The sequence below is a fragment of the Camelus bactrianus genome, chromosome 17 (assembly GCF_048773025.1).
Source record: "Camelus bactrianus isolate YW-2024 breed Bactrian camel chromosome 17, ASM4877302v1, whole genome shotgun sequence".
NCBI classification, from domain to species: Eukaryota; Metazoa; Chordata; class Mammalia; order Artiodactyla; family Camelidae; genus Camelus; species Camelus bactrianus.
The window spans coordinates 37,216,802-37,239,104 of record NC_133555.1 but is presented as its reverse complement, the minus strand read 5'-3'; the positions used below and the strand labels follow the sequence as shown (position 1 = coordinate 37,239,104).

Sequence of the window (22,303 nt, the reverse complement as noted above, 5' to 3'; positions counted from 1 at the left end):
CAGCGGGGAGGAGGGTAGGTGTGGCCGTCACCTTTTTACAGTTGAGAAGAGACTACTGAGAGGTTCAAAATAACTACTCAAGGTGCGTCAGCTAACAGTGGCAGATCTGTGATTTGGATACAGTTTCCTGCTGTAAAAGAATCCCATGTTTTTTCTACAACAGTGCAGATGTATCCTTCATGTAAAAAATTTGACCCTGAGGTTTAAAAAGACTCTCCTACAAAAACAAAACAAAACAAAACAAAACAAAAAAAACAAAAGACAACTCGTCACTAGTTGATACTTACTAACACTGGGAACCTTTGAAGGGATTAGGTAGGTTATTGACTGAAGTTTCAGAAAGGCCCTAATCATGTTTGCGGTACCTACAGTTAGAGATTTCTCACTTAAAAATGAAAATGTGCTCCACTGGGAACAAGTCAGAGGCCACAACACTGTCAGCTCTGCCGGTGCAAATTAAAGCCTCTCAGAGCATGAGTTATCCAGCAAAAAACAAAAACAGAGTCAATATTTAATTAAGGGTTCCCGGTGGCTTCTGGGGGTGATAAAAGCTGAAAAAGAAGCAAGGCAACTGCCTCCATAACCAGCATTTACCCGGACTGGTTAACAGAAGTACCTGGTGTAACATGCTGGAAACTCACGTCCATCTACCTTATTTGAATCACGATAACCTTGAAATCCGAGGTTGAAGATACACTAAATCTGCTTGGTGTTTTTGGAGCCAGTAAACCCATCTTCCAAAAGCTAGAGGAGGCTGCGTAAGGCAGTAGGCTAGCGGTCTGCTCCCGCTAAAGGGAATGATACAGACCGGTAGGCGACCATTAATTCATAGGGTTGTTATCAGCCAGGCCACTTGAACCTTTTAGAAATGATAGTATAAAAAGAGAAACGGGCTGTGTACAACAACAGGGAAGCTCTCTTTCTATAGTGACTATTGGATGAAACTCCAGAGGGCCAAAATTTACTTTTTTATATCTCCAGGTATGAAGTGGTAATAACACCAGGTATGACATCGTAGTATTGTACCGTCAGAAAAGACGTGAGTGCCTTGTGGAGCACTGAAGAAGGAGATGTGTTTGGTGGAGACAAATGTAAACCAAGCTCTCAGACATCACCGAGCTTCACATTTTGGGCAGTGTCAGCCGTCAGTGCTCACACATCCCGTCCCAGCTGGTCAGATCAGTCATTCCTCAGGTCCGGGGCAGCCTGTCTGTTACTCATCTTAAGACCGAAGATGCTTGCAGTCAAGCCATGGAAAGATATTCCCTGCAGGAGTCCCCTGGGTCAAGTCTGAGCCTGGTTGATATTTTCGGCAAAGTAGAGGGTTGAGAGTAGGGATTTTTTTAGGGCAGACAATCAGGTTCAAGGTAACAGCCGCCTGCTGCCCACATTCAGAAACGATCTTTTTGTTTTTGTTTTTGCAGTCTGGGTCCTACTGGAGTCAGGTCCTACTGTGGATGAGGAGGGGTCTGGGCGCCTCTGACAGCTGCCTCCGCCCTTGCCGAGGCTCTGGCTTTGTGAGGCTGCTGTGACAGCTGCCCTCTTTGGCTTGAGAAGGCCTCCCAGCTCCGCCTCTGCTCTTGTTGCTTCTGCTTCTGCCCTCACCTGACTTCCCGAGCAGTGGTGCTCCCGGTGCCGTGACAGTGTCCTATCTACTTTGCCCCTTCTGAGGGGGGTGCCTTTGGATGGTGCATCTGGCTCTCAAGCCACTTTGGACCAGAGGCTGCCTCCTGAGATTAGTGCAACAGGGTTTATAGAGGGCCTGGAATGTGCTGGAAACTGTGCTGGGCGTAGGAAGATGGAGGAATAAGACAAGATGCCCGACTGGGAGTTTAGCAGGACAAGCCCTTCAGATGGATAAACACAACATGGTGTGTGATGAGTGCAAACCACTCGCTTTTGGGCTAACAATGCCAGATGACCTCAGTCATGCTCCTCTTTTTCCAAAGACTCCCTCGCTCAGACTCTCACCTTGTCCTTGCTTGGTACAAATCCCCTTCTCAGCCCATACTCCTTCTCATAACGCCTCCACTTCCACTCAGCCACCACCCTCCTCCCCCAAACCAAAGCCACTCTGGGCTCACCCTGTTGCCCTTCCAGGTGCAGAAGGAAACCACAAAGGTAAAAAGAACTCTTCAAGGGGGTTTGAAAAAAAACCTGAGAGTGAGACTCTTAACACTATTAGTCTCTCGCCACAGTCTGAATAAGAAAATAAATAAAAATCAGCTGGAGCAGGACTGAGAGACCGTGGAGAAACCCCCCCATCCAAGTAATGGCTGTTCAGGCAGTAACTGCAGAGCAGAGCCAGAGACCCCAGAACCATCTGCTGGTCTCCAGTGGCCCAGCTAGTGAGTTTCAGCCAACCACGTAGAGATCCAATCCTACATAACAGGGATGGGTACAATCAAATCAACAATGTGTGAAAGGCTCCTGCGTCCAGGGGATGAGTGTGTCTCTGCAAGTTCTCTGCTGCTGGGGAGGAAGGAAGGGAAGAGGTGGCTGTGAGAAGGAATGGAGGTGGGGGTCCTTCAAGGTGGAGGACCAGATGGCCAGACATTGGGAATAAGGACTAGGCGAGCAATTGAGCACAGGACCCAAATTCCCTTCTTAACACTTTTTCTCCCAGACAAGGAGGAGAAGGGGCTTGGCATTACTACTTGGGCTTGGGGGGGGGGGGGTTCAGTGGAGAGGCCTGATGTATATGGGGTGGCAGGGCACCCACCAAAAGGGCACAGACGAATCACTTCCAGCCATCTACCTCTTAGTGGTGTGTGTTGTAACCTACCCTATGCTATAAGCAACTAAAACCCTTCAGAAGGATCAAAAAAACCTCACTCTACAGAAAATCACCAATACCAACCCCAGTAACAGAGTTTGGAGGCCACAAATCCAATACTGATTAGGACATTTTCTTGCTAAGTGACTTGGGGTCATGCAGTGGCCTACCTAGGGCCGGGCAGTGGGGGGTGTTTCATTCCCCGTGCAGGTAATAAAAGGGGAACAAAGAATTTTAAAACAATAACAAGTCTGAGTAAAGCCAGGCTTGCTTTTATCGTCACCATGCTCCAGCATTTCTAAACAATGTCAGTGATAAATTACTTCCCCTCACCAACAACTGCTTTTTTTTTCTTTTCAAAATTGTTTTCTTGCAGGGAACATAACTTTTAAACAGCATTATTGAACAATAATTGAATTACAATAATCCGTGCATATTTAAAGTGTGGATTTGACTAGTTTTGAACTTATGAATACACCTGTATATACATCGACACAATCAGGATAGTGAAAGTATTCATTACCCACAGACATTTCCTTGTGCATCCTGCTCCCCTTCTCACCGCCCCCCAAGGGGTTGGGAGTGGTGTTTTGTGTGACTTCTAAGCCATCCCAGGGCTACCATTGGCTGGAGCAGTGACTTGATGACCAAACAAAGCTGAAGGGTGTGGCTCCTCATCGCCTAGGAAAGGGTACACACAGGGATGCCAGGAACCCTGGGGTGGACCCCTGGGAGGCTTCAGCATGGCTGAAATTACTGGTAAACCGCAGTTCCAACCAACCACAAGTGTGGAACAACCAAACGCCAGTGGGCAACAGCCATCCACAAGCACTCAGAAAAGGACGGAGAGGATGACCCGCTGCCAACACAAGTGCGGAGACAGTGCCAAGGTGTGGAAGTCAGCCAAGCAGCCAGAGATGCCAACCAAAATTTCCCCTGAAACATCTATCACTTGGGCAAGAATGTGCATGAGAGAAACAAGACCAACAGTAATTGCTACCACCAGCTGATGAAGACAGTGAATGAAAACAGCAGACAGAAGCAGCTGGAGCAGAACCAAGGGACCCCACCCCGGAGAACTCCGTCCATCCCAGTGACAGAGAGCCCTGGGCCCCTACAAGTATCCGCTGTATCTCCAGAGGAGCCTGTGGAGCAATGGCTACCCACGTAGAGACCAAATGTTACACCAATAGGGGACACAGGTTGCAATTATTAAAACAAAATCAAGATATGAAAAGAAAAAAAAAGAGAAGAAAATCCTTCTGGGATGTGACCTCCCGCTTCCTACAAGTCTCATATCTCTTCTGAGTTGTAGTCTAATCTCTAAGGACAAGTGCTGGGTCTTTTCCAACTCTGTACCCTGTCCTTGACCTTGAACCCTGCAGGATAACATTTAAAGAGTGCTTACTACCTGCTAAGCACTGCGACCTCATGTCATCCTCACAACACCCCTACAAGCTCACTCCTGTCATCTCGATTTTAAGATGACTGAGTCACACAGCAATCAAGTGATTTGCCAGAACCACTAGGTAAGTAGGGGAACCAGGGTTTCAAATCCATGCAGGCCAGCTCCAGAGTGGGTGCCCTTAACCACTGCGCTATGATGCCTGCAAAACAAGCTGTCCACACATATTTACAGAACCAGACAAATGTGTGTGTGCACAGGGCTGGCTGTCTTGGGCAATCTCTTGAAGTTTAGGGTCCACACTGGGGTTCGAATGATCAAGATGGAGCTGTCTGGAAATCAGAGCTCTTGGGGAGTCCAGCCTAGCCTAATTTTACCCCTAAAGACACTCTTGCTGACCAAGTCTGCTCACTCTAGAAAAATGCAAACCCTACTTTATGTAAAGCCTGGACATTGCTAAACACATCTAAAGTGCAGTTAACTATTATTTACCTCAAAACTGAAGCCATACCCTTCATGATGCTGGTAACAGTATGTTTAACAATTTGATTAGACCTAGACATCAATCCCGCTGATGTTACAGGGAACAGAATTATTCAGCAGCACATCACTAAGACTGAGATGATAAACAAACCGTCCATCTTCTAAAATTCAAACCCACTCCATTTCCGAATCCTTTCATGGCTGTTTTCAACATTCTGATAATAAAATTGTGACAGTGGAGTCATGAAAATGTATCAATGGACACACGTGCACACACACAGGTATGTACAGTTATGCCTTCTACACAGTTATTGTGGACTAGAAGGACTCTTGGGTCAAGATATGGAGGCACTGAGGCTTCCCAGGCAGCCAGGCTCCAAGTAGGGTGTGGACCAGGCACTCCCAAGACAGGGTCAGAGGGGCGACCCTGGGAGTGGATCCCCACATGGTCACTTTTCAGATGTTTATCAGCTGCCAACAATAAACAGCATGCCATTCCACACTCCCACCTAATTTTTCTGCCTGGTTCTGTCTACTTCCCGGAAGTAAATAATAATAAAAACAGGGATGAGAACCAGCCCTGTGGGCAGAACCCATCCTCAGCACACGTCACAGGTGTCCTGGTTCAAGACAACTTGTCACAACTCACAGACTCCAGCTCACAGATGAGCCCAGGAACAGCCAGCCACTCTGTATTCATCTTGTACCTTTTATCTCAAGATCCATGCCACTCCCCTCCGTGAGGCAAGGAAGGCACTCAGCAAGTTTAAGGAGGTGCTTGCTTTGGGGGGCTGACTTGTACTTACACAAATCTGAGGTGAGAGCCTCCGTAAGAGTGAGCTCCCCAGAGCCGGTGCTTCCTTCAGTGGTGTGTCCTGGGCACAGTGCCTTGCTGCAGGAGGGCCCAATGACCCTGCTTTAGGTTCAGGCATCTCAGTAAACGTGTGTGGAATGATACACAACTCACCTCATTCTCACCAACCCACCTGGGGTTCTGTGTGGTCCAGAAGCATAGGCTCTGGGTTCTGAGCTTGCTCTGCTCCTGGCAAGCTGTGTGATGTTGGGCTAGTTCCATAACCTCTCTGAACCTTCTGGTTTCTCATCAATAAATGAAGATTACTCCTGTCTCCCCTACAAGGTTGTAATAAGGATTAGCTGAGACTGTAAGTATTGTGTTTAGGGCAGGGCTTGGCACGCAAGGTGTGTGCCCATGGTATGGGGCACTCAGCCAATAAAAATGTTATTGTCACAGATCACGGTGCTGACAACATCCTGATTCACAGTGTAGGGTCAGTCCAGACGTGAGATCTAAAAAGTAACCTTTTAACACCTTCATTAAAAGTAACTTAGCACCTTGAATGCCAGATTGTGTTAGCTTCTTTTTGTGCTGAAATGAAACGGCAGGCCCAGCATTCACCAACGATGTGGCCTCACTGCCTAGCAACGCACTTCCTGAAACTCTTACAGGGTCCAGCGTCCAAGTGCGCCAGAGCCACAGGGGAGAAGTAGGAAGGGAAACTCACCCAAAGCAGACTAACCCAGGAAGGAAAAAAGGCACTGGGGAGGAGGGGGAGGAAAAGGAACGTGGGGCTCACTTACTGCTTTCATTTTGTGGACGTTGGACCAAAACTTGAAACTGCAGCCGGAGGATCCCTGGATTTTGGGCATCTTGGTCACAGCCCTGCAAAGAGAGGTTGAAGTTCCCAGCCATGTTCCCGGGTTGCTTGTCCTCCAACTTGAACACCTCGGGGTTGGTGGTGGAGCCTGGGATGTAGTACTCGACCCGCTCCTCCTTCTTCACGCAGTTGGAGACGCTGAAGTGGAGGAAGGAGACGCTGGCCCGCAGGTGCGCGGGAACGATGAACTGCCACGTCATGAGCTCGTCCTCGGGGAAGCCATCTGGGTAGTTGGCAGACATCAGGGTAGCTGAGCCTTCACCCTCGAACACAGACTCGATGATGCACAGGCCTGTCAGGGCAGAACCCAAACAAGAGAGAATAGGAGGCAATTAGCCCCTGGCTGGGTCATCCATGGCTGCAGGAACGAGGGTAGAGAAGAGGTGAAGGTGGGTCTCCCGTCCTGAGCAGCGGGTCTGGATGAGGTACGTTTACACTCAAGGTAGAGAGTGAGAATGAGGATGGGTCAGTGGTGTGTGAGTAAATGTTTAATAATCAACCCAGCAGGGGAAAAAAATAAAGCCCTAACTTGTAGCGTCCGCCCATTTCCTTGGCGTCAAGACTCCCACTCTAGCTGATTTCGAGCTTCCAGTGGGAGACGATGAACGTGGAGTTGGGAGGAGACGGGCAGCCTCTCACATCACAGTGTTTCCACCACCCAGACCCAATGGGCATGTATAACCTCAAAGCACAGAGAACAGTCAAATGCAGTACAGTAACTAGGAAGGCATGAGTTCTGAGTACTTATTACCTTTGTTTCTAAACTAATTAAGCTTATGCAACTGGAGTTTTAGTAATGGCTGTTTAACACCAGCTTACAAAATTGCAGAACATTTAACCATCGGCACTTACGAGCCGCTGTGAGCCACTCTAGCACACCACCGATACAATTCTAGACAATGTGGAAGAGACAGGAGACAGGACAAAGACCTGAGAAATGGAGTAAACAAGGGGTAGGTCTATACAACCAGTCCCATTTCATTTCTTGAAAACAAGTCTCACATACAAAGGACAAGGAAAAGCCATCTCCCGGTTTGTTTAGTAGAGAAGGGGGGTTCATGTCAGGAGTGGCCCGCATGCTTACAGGAGAGTGGGACTTCCTTTAAGGTATTCAGATGGAATCGTACAACACTGCCAACATCTGACCACTTCTGAACCGAGAACAAGGGTGATTTGGTAGGTTTCAACCTCAGCAAACAGCGGGGAAGGCCTGGCGCGCTCACGTTTTACTGATGATCGGTTTGCGATGCTGAAGCCGGAGACGTTCCTGTCGTTGAACCAGGGCAGGTGCAAGGCCATTTTCACTCCCTCTTGCATCTTGATCCGTGACACAGTGCCGTTGCTGCAGAAGGTTCCGATCCTGACCACTGTGGCGTCCAGGCGGCCGCTGATGTCGTGAGTGACTCCATCTGGGCAGCTCTCCCCCGGCCCGACCTGCCTCAGGTGTGGGAGGGAGAACTGCAGCTCCAGACCGATGCTCTTGTGAGCTTTGACATCCCAGATGAAGGTCCTGTTGAGGGCAGGCAACACCGACGTTGAGGGCTGAAGCTGAACCTCTCCAGAAGGACATGGGCCTGACACGCAGTCTGAAACACAGTCACAAAACAATCTGGTCACAAATGCTACTGGGCCCCCCACTTCCCCACCTCAGCCCCTGTAGTGGTCACTTTGAGGGGTGGTGTTCCACCAGGGGGCCACCCATCTTCTGGATGGGTGGGTGCTGGCTGCCGGCGGCTCGCGGAGGCCCCCCCCTCTGGGAAGGTGCCTTGGCAGGGGAGGAGGGAGCAGCCCTCTGCCTTGGGGCAGAAAAGCCTGAGAGGTTTCCCTGCCCCTGACACCATCCCACCATCCTGCCTAGGTTTCTTTCAAAGGCGCTTTCTTGATAAATGACTTAAAAAGCAGAATCCCCACATCATACTCTGCTACCAGGGAACCAGACCCAGGTCACCTCCTCACTACAGGTCTCCCTGCTTTTTAAAAGTCAGCTTTACATCACTTTGCTTTTATGGAAGACTTAATGTTAGTACCCGTTTCTGACAACCAAAATAAATCCAAAGAGGATTCTCGCTTTTATGAAAACAAAAAAGTGCAAATAGCGTTTAGTGTGTATTTTGCAGGGAGCTGTCACAGAGGCAGCACGCACCTCCTTCCCCGGCAACTACACTCGGCATTCCAGCATCAAGCCGCCGCAGCTCTGAGCTGTGTCTGTGAGCACCTGCGCTTTATCTCGATTTACTGTGTGTATCCGTTAGCAAAACATGTCCTCAGGTTGCTTCTTCGCTTCATGCCATTTTGCCTTGTGAAGAATGTCATAGGAACACTCTGCTTTTGGATACTGAGGGGAAGGCCGCACTGTTTCCCAGAGCAAGTTGGTGGAGTCCAGCTGGTGGGCCCGCGCCCAGGCCTCACCGGAAGCTGCAGGGAGGCCCCTGCAGCGGGGCCCGTGCTTTGGGACACCCTGCTTCCTCTATCCTGCAAGTCATGATTTCACAATTTTTAGGGTGCTGCTCTAAGCTCTACCTTTTAAAAATGGTTTTTCCCATCAACACACTCATCAACGACTGAGTATATACCGAATGTACAACCCCTAAATGGCTGGAACCCGGAGGCACAGTCATCTTCTTTCCTCGTGACTTTAATGCTGGTATTTTATTACCACTGCAGGTGAATTATTTTTTCCCCAAAGGCTAACAACTAATGACAACCTTTGATGTACTTTGTTTCCTAAGCCTTTTAAAACACAGGGAAGAACGTTGCTGTCAGGGAGGCACTGAGCGAGAACATGCAAAAGAAGTAACAGAAACCAGGCAGCCTAACAGCGAGGCTTTTGTTGTCCCGAGTACAGGGAATCTGAAAGGTGCGATGGACTTTGGCTACTGTAATAATAATCCACAAGTCTTTATTGCTGCTCTCGTGGGGTATCTGAAACTATTGCCGCCTCGATGGAATTATGGGAGAATTTCAGAGCTGCTAGGACCTCTGAGGTCATCACACTAAACCTCTCATTTAGGCAAAGCAGCCCTTGAGTCCAGGTGACGGGTGTGGCACTTGAGGTGCACATGATCCCAGGACAAAAGCCCAGGCTGCGTTTAGTCAATGTGCATGCTTGTCAACAGACTGAGCTGCTTAACCAGTAAAACAAGGTTGGATAAGAAGGTGACTAGGCTAAACTGAGATTTTGTGTGTAGGTAAAGACAGTACCTATTTTTAGGAGCTCACGGAAACTTCACTGTTTTTATCAAGTTCTTTTATAGCTTTCCACCTGCACCTCCCATGTGCCCAGAGCCATATGGAGTAGCTCTTACTGGGTCCCCGTGTCCTGTGGGATCACTTAACCCTGTTAAGGTAGTGGTTCATAGCCCTGGTTCCACACTAGACTCACTTGTGGACATTTAAAAAATTTACCACCTGAGCTTGGGCCACTCCAGAGGTTCTGATTTAATTCCATCCCAAGAACCTGGAGTCCAAAAGCCCCATCTCCTCCCAACCATGGCTCTGCCACAAGCCATGAGACCCTGGGGAGTGTCAGGTTGTGTAAGCACCTTTTAGTTTGTCGCTAAGAGCTTTGTTTTTGGATGGACACACAAATGAAAGTAGTCAATATGATGGGCATGCCTCCAAGTCTTCTCTGGTTCCCCGTCCAGGGCAAAGATGTTGAATATGTAAAATGATTTCTAACCAAAGGATGAGAAGGGTCATTTCTGAAGTGATTCACAACTCCTTTCCCCCAGCACTGACTTCTACTTTCATTAGCTTCAATGGGGCCCTTCAAGAGGGATGACAACAGAGGGGCCAAACTTTGAAATTTTCAGGATGTTTATTCAGAAAAGGTTTTAAAAATGAGAGGCAAGTAGAACAGTGAACTTGATTCCAGTGTCTAGATTTATAATCTAAAAATTTTATTTATCATTTTCAAAAATTGTAAGCATGAGTCTTTATTATATGGTAAACTGTGTGTGGCATCCTAGACTTGTGACTTACGTCTTGTGAGATGAGATGTGGTACCCTATTCCTTTTATAAAATGACACTTTCTTGGCTTAATGATTATAAAAGTAAGTGCTTGTAAAAAAAAAATGACAGGACAGGCAAATAGAAAGACAAAAATGAATGTTACCTGTTCCTCTCCCAGACTCACTACAGAAATAATATAACATTAGCAATTTGGTGTTTATCCCTCCAAACTTTGGGCTCAATATGATTATAAATATTCAATAAAGTGAGATTAAATTGAATAAAGTGAGATTAAACTATATAAACTCTTTTCCTCCTATAGGTTGCATAGTTTTCACAGAACAAAATGATCTGGGTCTTTCTATGTCAAATACATAGATTGACTTCATTCTTATAATAGGAACAAGCCATACCTCTGAATTCTTAAGTATATCAATAATCTCCTCAGCTGTGTAAAAGCTTTATTGAGATTTTAATTGTAATTGACTTAAACTGAGAAATTAACTTGAGGGAGAAATGATGATTTTTACATCATATTTTTACATACTGAGATTTTCACCAAGGAAAAGGGTGTATTGCTCCATTTATTAACTTCTTCTCTTTTGTCTTTCAGTAAAATTATATATCTTGCTTCATATACATGCTATGCATTTATTACGAATATCTCCAAGTATTTAACTAGAACTTCTTTTATTTTGGAGGGGTGTGTGTGAGGAACTTTGAGGGGAGGAAAGTGTGAGGAACCTGAGGGAGGCGGGTCTGAGGGAATCTGTGGGAGGCAAGTGTAAGAGAATTCTATTAAAAACATTAAAAATCATCTACTATGGTGATCAAATGCCGTTTCTTCCCTCTCACTTAATAACACAAGGCAGTACACATTAACTGATTGGCTAATGGTGAACTACCCTTCCAGTCTTCCAACAAGCCCTAATTTTTGGATTTGATATACTTATATATTAATCAGGATTTTTTGATACATATATTCATAACAGATTGGTCTACGGTTCTCTTTCTTATTTGGTGGAAGATTCTGACATCAGAGTTGTAAGATCCTTGTAAAAATGAACTGTGAAACTTTACCCCTTTCAATGCTCTAGAATGGGGTTTGGCAAACAATAGCTTGTGTGCCAAATCCAGCCAGACACCTGTTATTGTTAATAAACATGTGGGATGTTCATTACCCATTTGTTTATCTACTGTCTCTGGTAGATTTTGTACTTTAACAGCAGAGCTGAGGAGTTGTGACTAAGACCATCTGGTCCATGATGCCTAAGATATTTACTATCTGGCCTTTTGCAGAGAAAGTTCGTCAAACCTTCTCTAGAATGGTTTAAGCATCATAGAAATTACCTACTACTCGGAGTTTTATAGGACTCTTCTATGAAACCATCTCTAACTAAGCCAAACCCTCTTCTCCTTCACCTTGGACATTTTTTCCCTCCTGGTTATGTTGTTTATTCAGGTTTCCTACCTTTCTTTGAGTCAATATGACCCATTAAATTTTCCCTGGAAATCATCCTGTCATTCAGATGTTCACGTTTATTATCATAACATTGTACATAGTCCCTTAAAATTTCGGAAATCACCTTTGGGTATGTCATTAAATCCATGTTTATGCATTCAATGCTGTGTATTTGTAATTTCTCTCTTTTTTCCAGGAGACTAGTCAGAGATTTGTTTATTTAATTGGTCTCTACAGAGAACAGGTCTTGGCTTTAGTTTTCAAACATAGTTTTAAAAACTCTTTTAGGTACTTTAATTTCCCCCTTTATTTTTATGAATTCCATCTTCCTAAGGTTTATCTTATCCTTCTTCTTCCTCATTGATCTGTTCCTGACTCATTTATTTCCACCTAAAGGTGAAGAAATTTTCTGAGTATGGCTTTGATTAGATCAAAAGAGTGTTCTCTCTGTTGTTAATACAGCTAGTAGTTCCTCGCTGGCATCCTGTCTTGAAATGATTGGGAAAGTATACCTTTAATTCTTTTTGCCCAATTATTATTTCTTTTGTCAATCTCCTATCCCAAGCTCAAATTATGAATCATAATGATACCAAATACCTACAGTTTTTTGAATTCTGGTGTGTCATACACTCTCAATCTATTATTTTATTTCAACCTCAAAACACCCCTGTTGGTTGGTACAGTGACTCCTATTTTACAGACTAGAAAACAAAGTCACAGAGATCAGGTCACATGATCAGCAGCCCTGGAGCTTGAAGCCAAACCCAGGTCCCTCCGCCTGCAAAGCTGCTGTTTTTCCCCTTGTGCCTTGTGGACCCATTTCCTCACTCTTATCTTCTCAACCTTCAATTCTTTTGTCCTCCAACTTCCCTGACTTTTGCTCCTGCTCAGCCAGAAGGTTTTAGCACACCAGACAGAGCACCGCCCAGGTGTCTGTAGCTTGGTCAGAAAACCGCGCGGCATAGTGGTTACAGGCCAGGACTCTGGATCCAGAGCGCCTGGCTTCCAGCGCTGCTACTTCCTAGCTGCGCCATCTTACACAACTTACTCTCTCTGTGAACTTCTCCCAGGGCTACTTTAAATGACTGAAACCATGTAAAACACTGAGAATCGTGATTGGCCACACAAGAGCTGAAGATTGTGCCATTTCAGAACAGATCTTATCTGTTAGCAGCAGAGGCTGGCTGAGCATGGGAAAGACAGGCGGGGAGGCCAAGCAGTCCAAGAGTGTGTACTTACCAATATTCTTCTGGATCTCAATGACAAAGTGATTCTCTGGATTCTGGCAGCTAAAGGAAAAGACTCTACTCTCTCCAGCTTTGATGGACAGCTTGGTTTCCCGTCTTGTGGAAATGATGATGTAACAGACCTTTACTGGCAGAGTTGGGGTCCCGGGCTTTATGAGAACTGAAATGCCGCTTCCAGGTGGCAGAGCAATCTCATAAGCTTCTGGAGGAAGGAAGGAAAATGGAGTGAATGGGACCAGTTAGGTCTGCCAACCTGCTGCCATCCCCTCAGCTGGTCTAGGAGGATGACCTCCTTGAACTTTGTTCCTTCCTCCCTGGTCTGAGAAGGAGGAGGATGCAAAATGACAGTGGTGTCCTTACTGCGGGCTGGGCATTGACATGTGTCTTGTGTTTGGTTTATTAATTTTCCTAAAAATTACAAACACTGTACCACATCCTAAGTGTCGGAGCAGTATGGTTTCAGGTACCCCATCTGTGCAGGATCAAACAGCGATCACAGAAACCGCCACACCTCTTCACAGTATGGCTGCACATGAAAGACCACACACGGGAACCGTCTTTCCACAGAGAGACATGTTTTCCTGCAAAGAGCCGCGGTCCCCTGCCCTGGGTGCTTCATTCGCCCACTGCATACATACATGCAGGAGTGGAGGCCAGGACAACTTGCAGAAATTAGATATTAACCTATTGTGTCTATGAACTTGGAAAGTTAGAGCCATATAATGCTCGTACCTCAGACTGGGGGTCAGCGAGATTGTCTGAACAAACAGTATCAAGCAAGAGAGTTGGTTACTAAACAGTAGGGTGGGTGCCCGCTGGGCAGGACCGGGCGCTGATTCAGCAACAAGCCCAACCTCCTTCCCATTTCCTTTGCTTTAGGGATTGTCACGTCCCTCAGACCAAAAGGAAGAGCCACTTTTCTCCTGAGTAGCCACTGTCCCCTCCCTGACTTGGGCTCTGACTGTGGTCTCCGGGGGCCTGACTGGCTGGGGGCAGTGGATGGTGGGAGGAGGGAGCCCAGGGGCTCGCAGGAACGGCTGGTCTGCCCCTGTTATGGTGCCTGTACACGGAGTTGCTCAGTAAGCATTTAGCTAGAGAAGAGCAATTTAACCAAAAGCTCTGCCTTTTCCCCTCCTTTCAAAAATTTATTTTAAAAACAACTTGAGATATAATTTACATACATTAAAAAAGGACCCATTGAAGAGTTTTGACACAAGTGTACACACGTGTAACCACCACCACACTCAAGACAGAAAAACATTGATCACCCCCAAAAGCTCCCTTGGTACCCTTTGCAGTTCACCTCTACTCCTGTTCCCAGAAAACTGTCAAGTAGTTTTGCCCAACATGGACCTTCCTGTAAAACAGGGTGCTCCCTTTTGTAGCTGGCTTCTTTTGCTCAGCGCATGTGAGTCACCCACGTTACTGTGCGGATCAGTGGTTTGTTCCTTTTTATTACTGAGCAGTATTCTGTTGTCTGGAGAGGCCGCCATTTATTTATCCAGGCACCTGTTCAGTGACATTTGAGCTCTTTCCAGTTTATGACCAACCATGTGCTTTATGGGAACTGCTGGCCTGCCTGAGCGCTGGATGCACTTCTCCTTCCGCTCAGCGCACAACCGCACCCGTGTCCCCCCTGCCCAGCAGCTGTGCGGGATCAAACACTTGGATTTTTGTCAACCTCTCCTTGTGGCTCCCTCTCCCCTCTTCACTCTGCTCCAGTCCCTCCAGCCAGCAGCTCTTTATATAGGGCAGAAATTGATCACTCAATCTGTGATAGTGAACTGCAAATATTTCCTCTAGTTTATCGGGGAAGAACTTTACCCTCTTTGGGCCTCTGTTCCTTCGTTTGTAAAATGAGGGGGTTGGGCTACACTAGCTCTACGTTCCCTGCCAGTTCAGGGTCTATGATCATTATCTGAGGAAGTAAGTGATTTTGCAGACGTAAGTATTCCCAACTGCAGCCCAGCCACATATATCTCTCAGAGTGCAGGGGCACCAGAACAGCTGACTTTGTGACTTTGTTTTCAAGAGGGCTCAGGTTTGCATTTTTGGAGCAAGACTTCTTATCTCTCCAACCTCAGCTTGTACCCCTCTTCATCTTGGTCACTGTGCTTGGGCCACTTTTGCCTTCTTTCTTGAACATGCCAACCTCTCTTGTACCTCAGGGCTTTTGCATGTGCCAGTCTTGATTCCCAGAATGCTCTTTCTCTTGCAAGAGCTGGTTCCTTTTTGTTATTTGGATCTCACTCAAAGATCACCTCCTCAGAGCAGCCTTCCCTGAGCAGCCACCTAAAGGGCTCCTCCCACCCTCACCCCAGTTGTCCTGCACGTGCTCTCCGTTTATCCCTGCTCTCCTCTCTGAAAGCACCGTGTAACTTGTTCCTACCTCCTGCTATCAGAACGTGAGCTGCTGCCTACAGGAAGGCAGCAGGGTTTTGCCTGTCCTTTTCAGCGGTAGCTTAAGGACCCAAACAGTGCCTGGTGCCCATGTGGAGGCAGATTTTATGAGCTTCCCAAGCGCCATACAAAATCTCCACATTCTTGTCTTTGCTGCACTTGGTTTTTCGTAGACATATCACCATTCCTGTATTTCACTTTGGGCTAATAAATCTTGCTGGGAACCAGGGACTCTGAGCTTTTTAATTAATAGCCTCAGAAGGAGAAAATATCCTCTGAGGCAGAAGTTTCTTTACTCAAATGCTTCATCTTCAAGCAGCCATGGCCATTGGGAATCTTCTGAGAGATCGGATGGCCCAGGGGTTCTTTAAGATACCAGGTTAAGAATGAGTCCAGATGCATGTTTAGAAATCCACTTGTCAGATCTGAGCCATATACATCAACCCTTGCATTCTCTTTCTGTAATTATAGAAATGTCTAACCATGTTATTTGTAAAAAAAAAATCCTTGGAGCACCCCATCTCCGAAGGCTCAGCGTGCTCTCCCAGGGCCTCCGACACTCTCAAGTGAAGCTGTCATCAGTCTCAGGGCTGCAGCCTCGCTGGCTAAGTTACCAATTTTTCCCTCATTCTCATTTCTCCCCTGTCTGTTTTTACACCCTTTGGCCAAAACATTAAAAAATGCCTGACCCTACAATTATGATTATTATTTCAATTGAGCGTTAGACACAGAGAAGATCAGCGGTTCCCTGAGGCTGGAGGTAGACGGAGGGGATGGAATACAAAGGGGCCGAGGAGACTCTGCAGGATGAGAAAACCATTTGGTATCTTGACCACGGTGGTGATTATAGGTTGTACACAAATGCTACAACCCATCAAACTGTACACAAAATTGGTGAAGTTTATTATGTGTAAGTTATGCCTTAATAAATAAAAAAGAGGGGAAAAACTTGTGCTGGAGATACTGTGTTTCTACACAAAGTAGGCACCTAATAAATGAAAAAAAGAATAATCACGACTACAGTTAAAATATGGTTTATTAATATTTTGGGAGTGGGCCTAGTTTCTCCCAAGGTATGGGTAATAATTTCAAATAGCTTTAAATGAGATGTTGAGAAGAAAAGGCTGATCTCACTAAAATTTCCCCATTCAGAGTTCTTCTCTCCTGCTTTCCTCCAGGTCAGCACCGCAAATAATTCTGCATATATGACAGTTGATTCCATTATCAATGAGAGCCAAAGAAAAATGTATAATCTTTTTTTAGAAATTCATTTTTTTCTTTTAGAATCTTTGAAATCATCTATTCATTCAAACATTTTCTGGGTTCAAACTACAGTCCAGGGATCATCCACAGTGCAAATGATTTAATGACAAAAACAGCCGGAGTCCCTGCCCCCAGGGAGTTAATAGTGTATAGAGTAGGGGTTTCTAAATGGTCTGTGGAGGGCTTTAAAAATGATGAATACACCAGAAATTGACATAACATTGTAAACTGACTATACTTCAATAAAAATATATTTTTAAAAAATGATGAAGTTCCAAGTCACAGTAGATCCAATGTGGGACCTGGGAATCTGTATTGGAAACACTTTTTCTCCCCCTATAATTGGAGGTTGGGATGCCCTTTTATTTATTTATTCCATATGGAAAGGCAATTGTCCCAGCTCTAATGATTGAATATGCCAGTTCTTCCTTCATGAACCGCTAATGATACCTCTGTTGCTTACATTTTTTATTTTGGGTCTAAATAACTCACATTCTCATCCAAACCCCTTTTTGGAAAGAAAGCAGATGAAGCCTTGTAGGGGTTAAACGACTCACTTGGGGCATACTTTTACCATCCTACCATGTTTTTGTGCTCTGATTTCAAGATGCCCAACCCAGCATGTTCTGTGGTCAGGCCACAGTTCATATCTCTCCTTCAGGGCCCCAGGCCAGAGAATCCACACCTGGCTTCCAGCTCAGAGCCCAGGGAACACTAAAGCTAAAGACACGTGGGCTGCAAAGCCAAGGCTTACGCACCTTTGCGTCAGGACACCGTTTCTATTACATGATGTTTCCTAGGGTCACAGCCAAGGACACCATAGGACTGACATTTTCAACTGCCCCCCTCATCCTCAGTGATAAATATATCAGCTGGAGGGGGAGGGCGGGAGTGAGAAGATATTGATTCAACCGTGTACGCACTTGAAATATGGACCCCCCCCTTACCCACCCCCCACCAACTCTAAGTACCCAGGTACTTATATCACTGTATTAAAAGTAGCACAGAGACCCCCACTGCTTGAGTAAAATAGCTTATAACTCATGTTTTCACAAATGCTTGGAGTTTGAGAATGACATCTAGCTTGCACATTTTCCCTCTTCCCCACTCACCACCATTAATCATACCTTGAAACTGGAAATTCCAACGCTGTGGAATAAATCTCAGCCGCCTGCAACCACTCCCACTCCCTGGCCTTGATAAATGTACTATAATTTAAAGAAAATGGATGGACATTTTCTTCCTCAACATCTCTTTCTTTTGTCTCCCCCGGACCTTTGTATTTTGGAAGATCTATTACCGAAGTTCACAGAAACCCAGACAAAGCGCCAGATTCTGGCAGGATTTCGAGGTCTCACAGGCTGAAAGACATCCAAGGCGACCTCACGGATGCTTGCAGCGTGCGGGCTGCCAGTCTCCGAGCACTCGGAAAGCTTGCAGGCACCACACGTGCGCTCATGAGTCACAGCAATCTTCTTCAGCTGTCCTGCCTTCCGACCTTTCCTTATTAGGATGCCTTGCCTAGTTTCTGCCTCACCAGCGGCTTCTCTGGTGGGAATTTCCAACTGTTTTCATCACCATTCGTAATTCACCATTTACTATTCATATATCTCAGGATATTCTACAAACGCCCCTGTTATGTCTTCTCCCTGCCGTGCTGTGTCTTTGTAAGGTAAACGGAGGCAAGTAAGGGATTCCACCAGATAAACACAAGGAAGTTCTCTGTTCCCAGAGGTGTCAAATACAGTTTTAAAGACTGACAAATGTGATTTACAACTTCTTAGATGGGTCAGAGCCTGCTGCCTCAAATCTCGGTGTGGTTTCCTGGGACACCCTGCTCTCATCCACTCTCTCTTTCCAACGAACAGCCAGGGACTAGGCACAGCCTGGGCACCAGGAGATACACAGTAAGACATATGGGACGGATGCCCAGGAGGTCGAGGACTCAGACACAGGAATCATGCAGTACAATCGTGAATCAGCCTGGCTGATCAGTCACAGCCTGAGTGGGAGTCAGATTCCAAAGCAAGCCCGTAAGAAGAACATCACTTGGGGCAAAAACAGCCCTGTTCTCTCTCAGGAAGACGTCACCACCCTGCAGACCAACATCACTCTCTCAGCAAGTCCACGGGGCCGTGGCTGGTGTTTGCTCCCCCATGCAGCAGCTCCGTACTTCTCAGGCTGAGTACCAGTTAAAGCATGATTTGATTTTAGGGGCTAGGTTTGCAAACTACAGTTAAATTGTGGATGCTCATACCTTGAAAGCTTGAGGAAGTGACACCAACAGAAGGGACGGTGATTCACCCTCCCACCTCTCATTCACTGCACAGGGACGCTCACACGATTTACATGATTTCTCCCTGCGGAGGCAATTGCTGAATTCACATAAGTTGAATGTAGTTTGCTTCTTTATCTGCCCCATCAGACCTCATCAGATAGACAGCAATCTGAGGGCACTAGGAAGGTCAAGGTACTCTTGAAGAAACTGAGGTCAGCTATCAACTGTCTGGGGTGGTCAAGTAAGACTTCACAGAGGAGGCACAACTTAAGATGGGTCTAGAAAAATGCATAGATGTTTGCCAGCCAAGGATAGTGAAATGGATGTCAGGAAGGATAGGTGGAGGGAACAGCAGGTGCAAAGTCACAGGTGTGAAGACGGCTTCCTTGGAACCACTCCAGAGAGTTTGGCTTGGCCAGAGGGCAAGGAAATGCGCGTAGAGGAGGCTGGAGACAGAGGCAGGGGCCGGTTGTTGGTTTGGAGTTTAGGCTTCACCCAGTGGCACTAGCATATCTTAACAGCTTTGTGTCATTGTTAAGAGCTTGGATTCTAGAACCTGACTGCCCAGGATCAATTCCTGGCTTTGTACCACTTACTAGGTGTGTCCTGTGGGGCAAATTCCTAAGCTTCTCTGTGCCTCACTTTCCTTATCTGCAAATGAGGATAATAATGGAATTGTTGAAAGGACTACATGAGTTAATATCTAGAAAGTGCTTAGAACGGTGCCAGGTAGTCAATCGATGTTAGCTGTTATCGTTACTAGCAATGATAGCACATTACAACTACTGCTACTCATGCTGGGGCACCACCGAAGGACGTTAAGCAGGGAAACAACTGGAGTAGCCGCTTGGCTCTCAGTCTGAAGCCCAGGGTCCTGGCTGGATGGGCAGGACAATGGTGATGCAGGTGAGGCACCTAGGGGCAAACTTTAAGGAGGCATTCATTCTCTAGGGTTGTGCAAGTGTGGGTGCAGCCTTAAATCTTCCACGCCTCCCCTCCCCTGCCCTGCCCTGGCCCTGCTCACTGGCTATTAAAGTCCTTCTACATGTGTTGACTCATGTGACTAGCTCCCTTCTGAGGCTCAGAGAAGTGACCTCACTTCCCTGTTTGCTGAGCTCAGGAGACAGCTGGGAGAGTCTGGTTCGACCTCAGCACCCTGCCCTCCCTACTTCCCCAGCAGGTACCACACTGAGCAGCCCTCATGGAAGCTGCCAGAGCTGGTGGGAACGACCAGAAGGGGAGGAAGTGCTGACATTGTTATGAAGTGCATGGAGTTGTTGGCTGACACTGCGGGGCTGGGCATCACCACCAACATAACCCACCTTAATGGGGTCTGCTGTGGGGAGGGGGTGCCAGGCTGTCACACCACCAAACTCGGAGCCTTGCTAATCCATCCTGGGGGAGCAACACTTGCAGGCCATGGAGGGACAACTGGTGTAGACACCTTAAATTTCTTTGGCATGGACTTAGCCAGGTCTGTTTACAGACTGGTAATCTGAGGTGAAAATCTCACCAAGAGCAGGAAGATCACCCATCCACCTGTCTGGAGATAGTTAATTCCCCACATTCACATAAAAAGAACCACAATCCAAGTTGCTGGTTCAGAAACTAATCAGCCTCTCTTGGATAAGAAACCTTTGGAATCTAGGTACCAGGCCAGCCTTAATAATCACACTGGGTACTTAATAGTGCAAGCTCGATGCTTACCTTTGATAAGAATTTACAAATGTTCACTCCACAGAGCAGGTTCTAACATGAATCCCCATTTTAAAGATGATGAAACTGAGGCTCAGAGAGGTTAAGTAACTTCCCCAGGAGCATATGATTACTAAGAGGCAGAGCTAGGTTTTGTGCCCCAGCCCTGACACTGGAGCCGAGCACATGAAAAATGGCTTGTCAGCAGAGCCAGCCCTGCCCAGGGAATTCCACACACAGCTGGGAGCCTTGTGATGAGAACTGCCTGTTCTCGAGTAGGCTTGTTCTCAAATTGAAATGGATTAAAACCTGCTGGCTGTCCGGGGAATCTCCAGGATATCAAAAGGGAAAGGTATTTGTTTAAAATGGTTACACAAGCAGTTCCCTTTAAAATAATCTGAAAATATGGTTTGAATTTAAACTGAAGATTTAAAGTTCCGTGGAATTCAAAATGTTTGGGGTGTAGTTCTTTTCTGTGTCTTTTTGGCAGTGTCTCTGTGCGAGGACCTGAGAAGGGGAAACTGGCGTGTTTAGCCGCTGATGGCTCTGCAGCTTTGTGAGGTCTGCCTAGGGGTTGTGGGTGTCAGAGGTGTGTGACCGAGCTGGTGGCAGAAGAAAAGTAGCCATGATTCTGGAACAAAGCACTGGGTATAAACAGCTAGTGCCGGGTCTTGGAAGAAAAGCACCTTCCAGAAGCCCCGGCCTGCAGGGCTCACTTCTGAGGGCCACTGTCAGTGAGACTCATGGGTAAAATCAGAGATGCATTTAGGAGAATTCCCCAAGCCCCCACCTACCGAATTGCCTTCTCCTTTACTTGGGCTGAGAGACTCTCAATCCAGGCCTCTGGCTGGCTTGACAGGAAGCGCCTCCTCCTGGAGACTCCCACCTGCCCTTTCAGGTATCTGAGCTGGGACCGCGCATTGGTTTGGAAATCAAGCAGGACCTGATTGAGAAGTCACACCAACACTCTCCCCTGTCCCCTAAAACCTTGTCCCCCTCCTAACTCCCCCCATCTTACTCCCCAGGCTTCGGAAAAGTAGCCTCTTGGGATAGCAGGGCAAATCTTTCTTCACTCTCTTTCTCAGAAGTAAGGGGAAGTGGGATGAGGGCCGCCCGCACGGCACCCCGGTGGCGAAGCTGAGTGTGGTGTTCAGGCCGAGCTGGGGGGACTGCGGGAAGTCTGGAGGAAGATGCGGTGACAGAGCAGGGGACTATCCCACTCCCCAGCACCAGACAGCATGTGTACCTCCCATATGAAGGCATGTTTTCACCCCCTTAGTGAAAGAGACCCACAGTTCCCTTTAAAATAGTTTACTATTTCCATAGCTCTTCAAATAATCACAGAGGACAGACAATAAAATAAAGTTCAAAGAGCAATGTTCAAAGGAACTGTGTGCATTCTTGGTCAATCTGACTTGTCGGACTAGTTTATCAAAACGGGGCCATTGTGTCCATCCATTCACTCCCTACTCTTAATTCCCAAACTCTTTAGGAGGGAAATTTATATGCAATGATGCAAGTCAGTTATTTTCTAAAGTAAGTGAACAATCCTCCAAAGTGGACACTAGAGGTCAACTGTCTGCAGGGCCTGTCCTTTGAATTATTTTTCTGAGGTCGTGGTGGGCTTGCAGGGAGCCATCTGAACCTTCTGTTGTTTCTGTTGTTT

The 22,303-nt window shown here is 46.6% G+C and overlaps 1 protein-coding gene across 2 annotated transcripts in view; it reads right to left on the bottom strand.

The window, feature by feature from the left end:
* The window catches only part of CDCP1 (CUB domain containing protein 1), a 55,560-nt gene that overhangs the window by 15,967 nt on the left and 17,290 nt on the right, over positions 1–22,303 (bottom strand). For both annotated transcript variants that reach the window (XM_074345058.1, XM_010945944.3), the window contains exons 2-4: positions 12,994–13,203; positions 7,564–7,926; positions 6,264–6,632 (exon numbers count right to left, since the gene is read on the bottom strand). In XM_074345058.1, the coding sequence (XP_074201159.1) occupies positions 6,264–6,632; positions 7,564–7,926; positions 12,994–13,203 (942 nt within the window). The remainder of the gene's footprint in view (positions 1–6,263; positions 6,633–7,563; positions 7,927–12,993; positions 13,204–22,303) is intronic.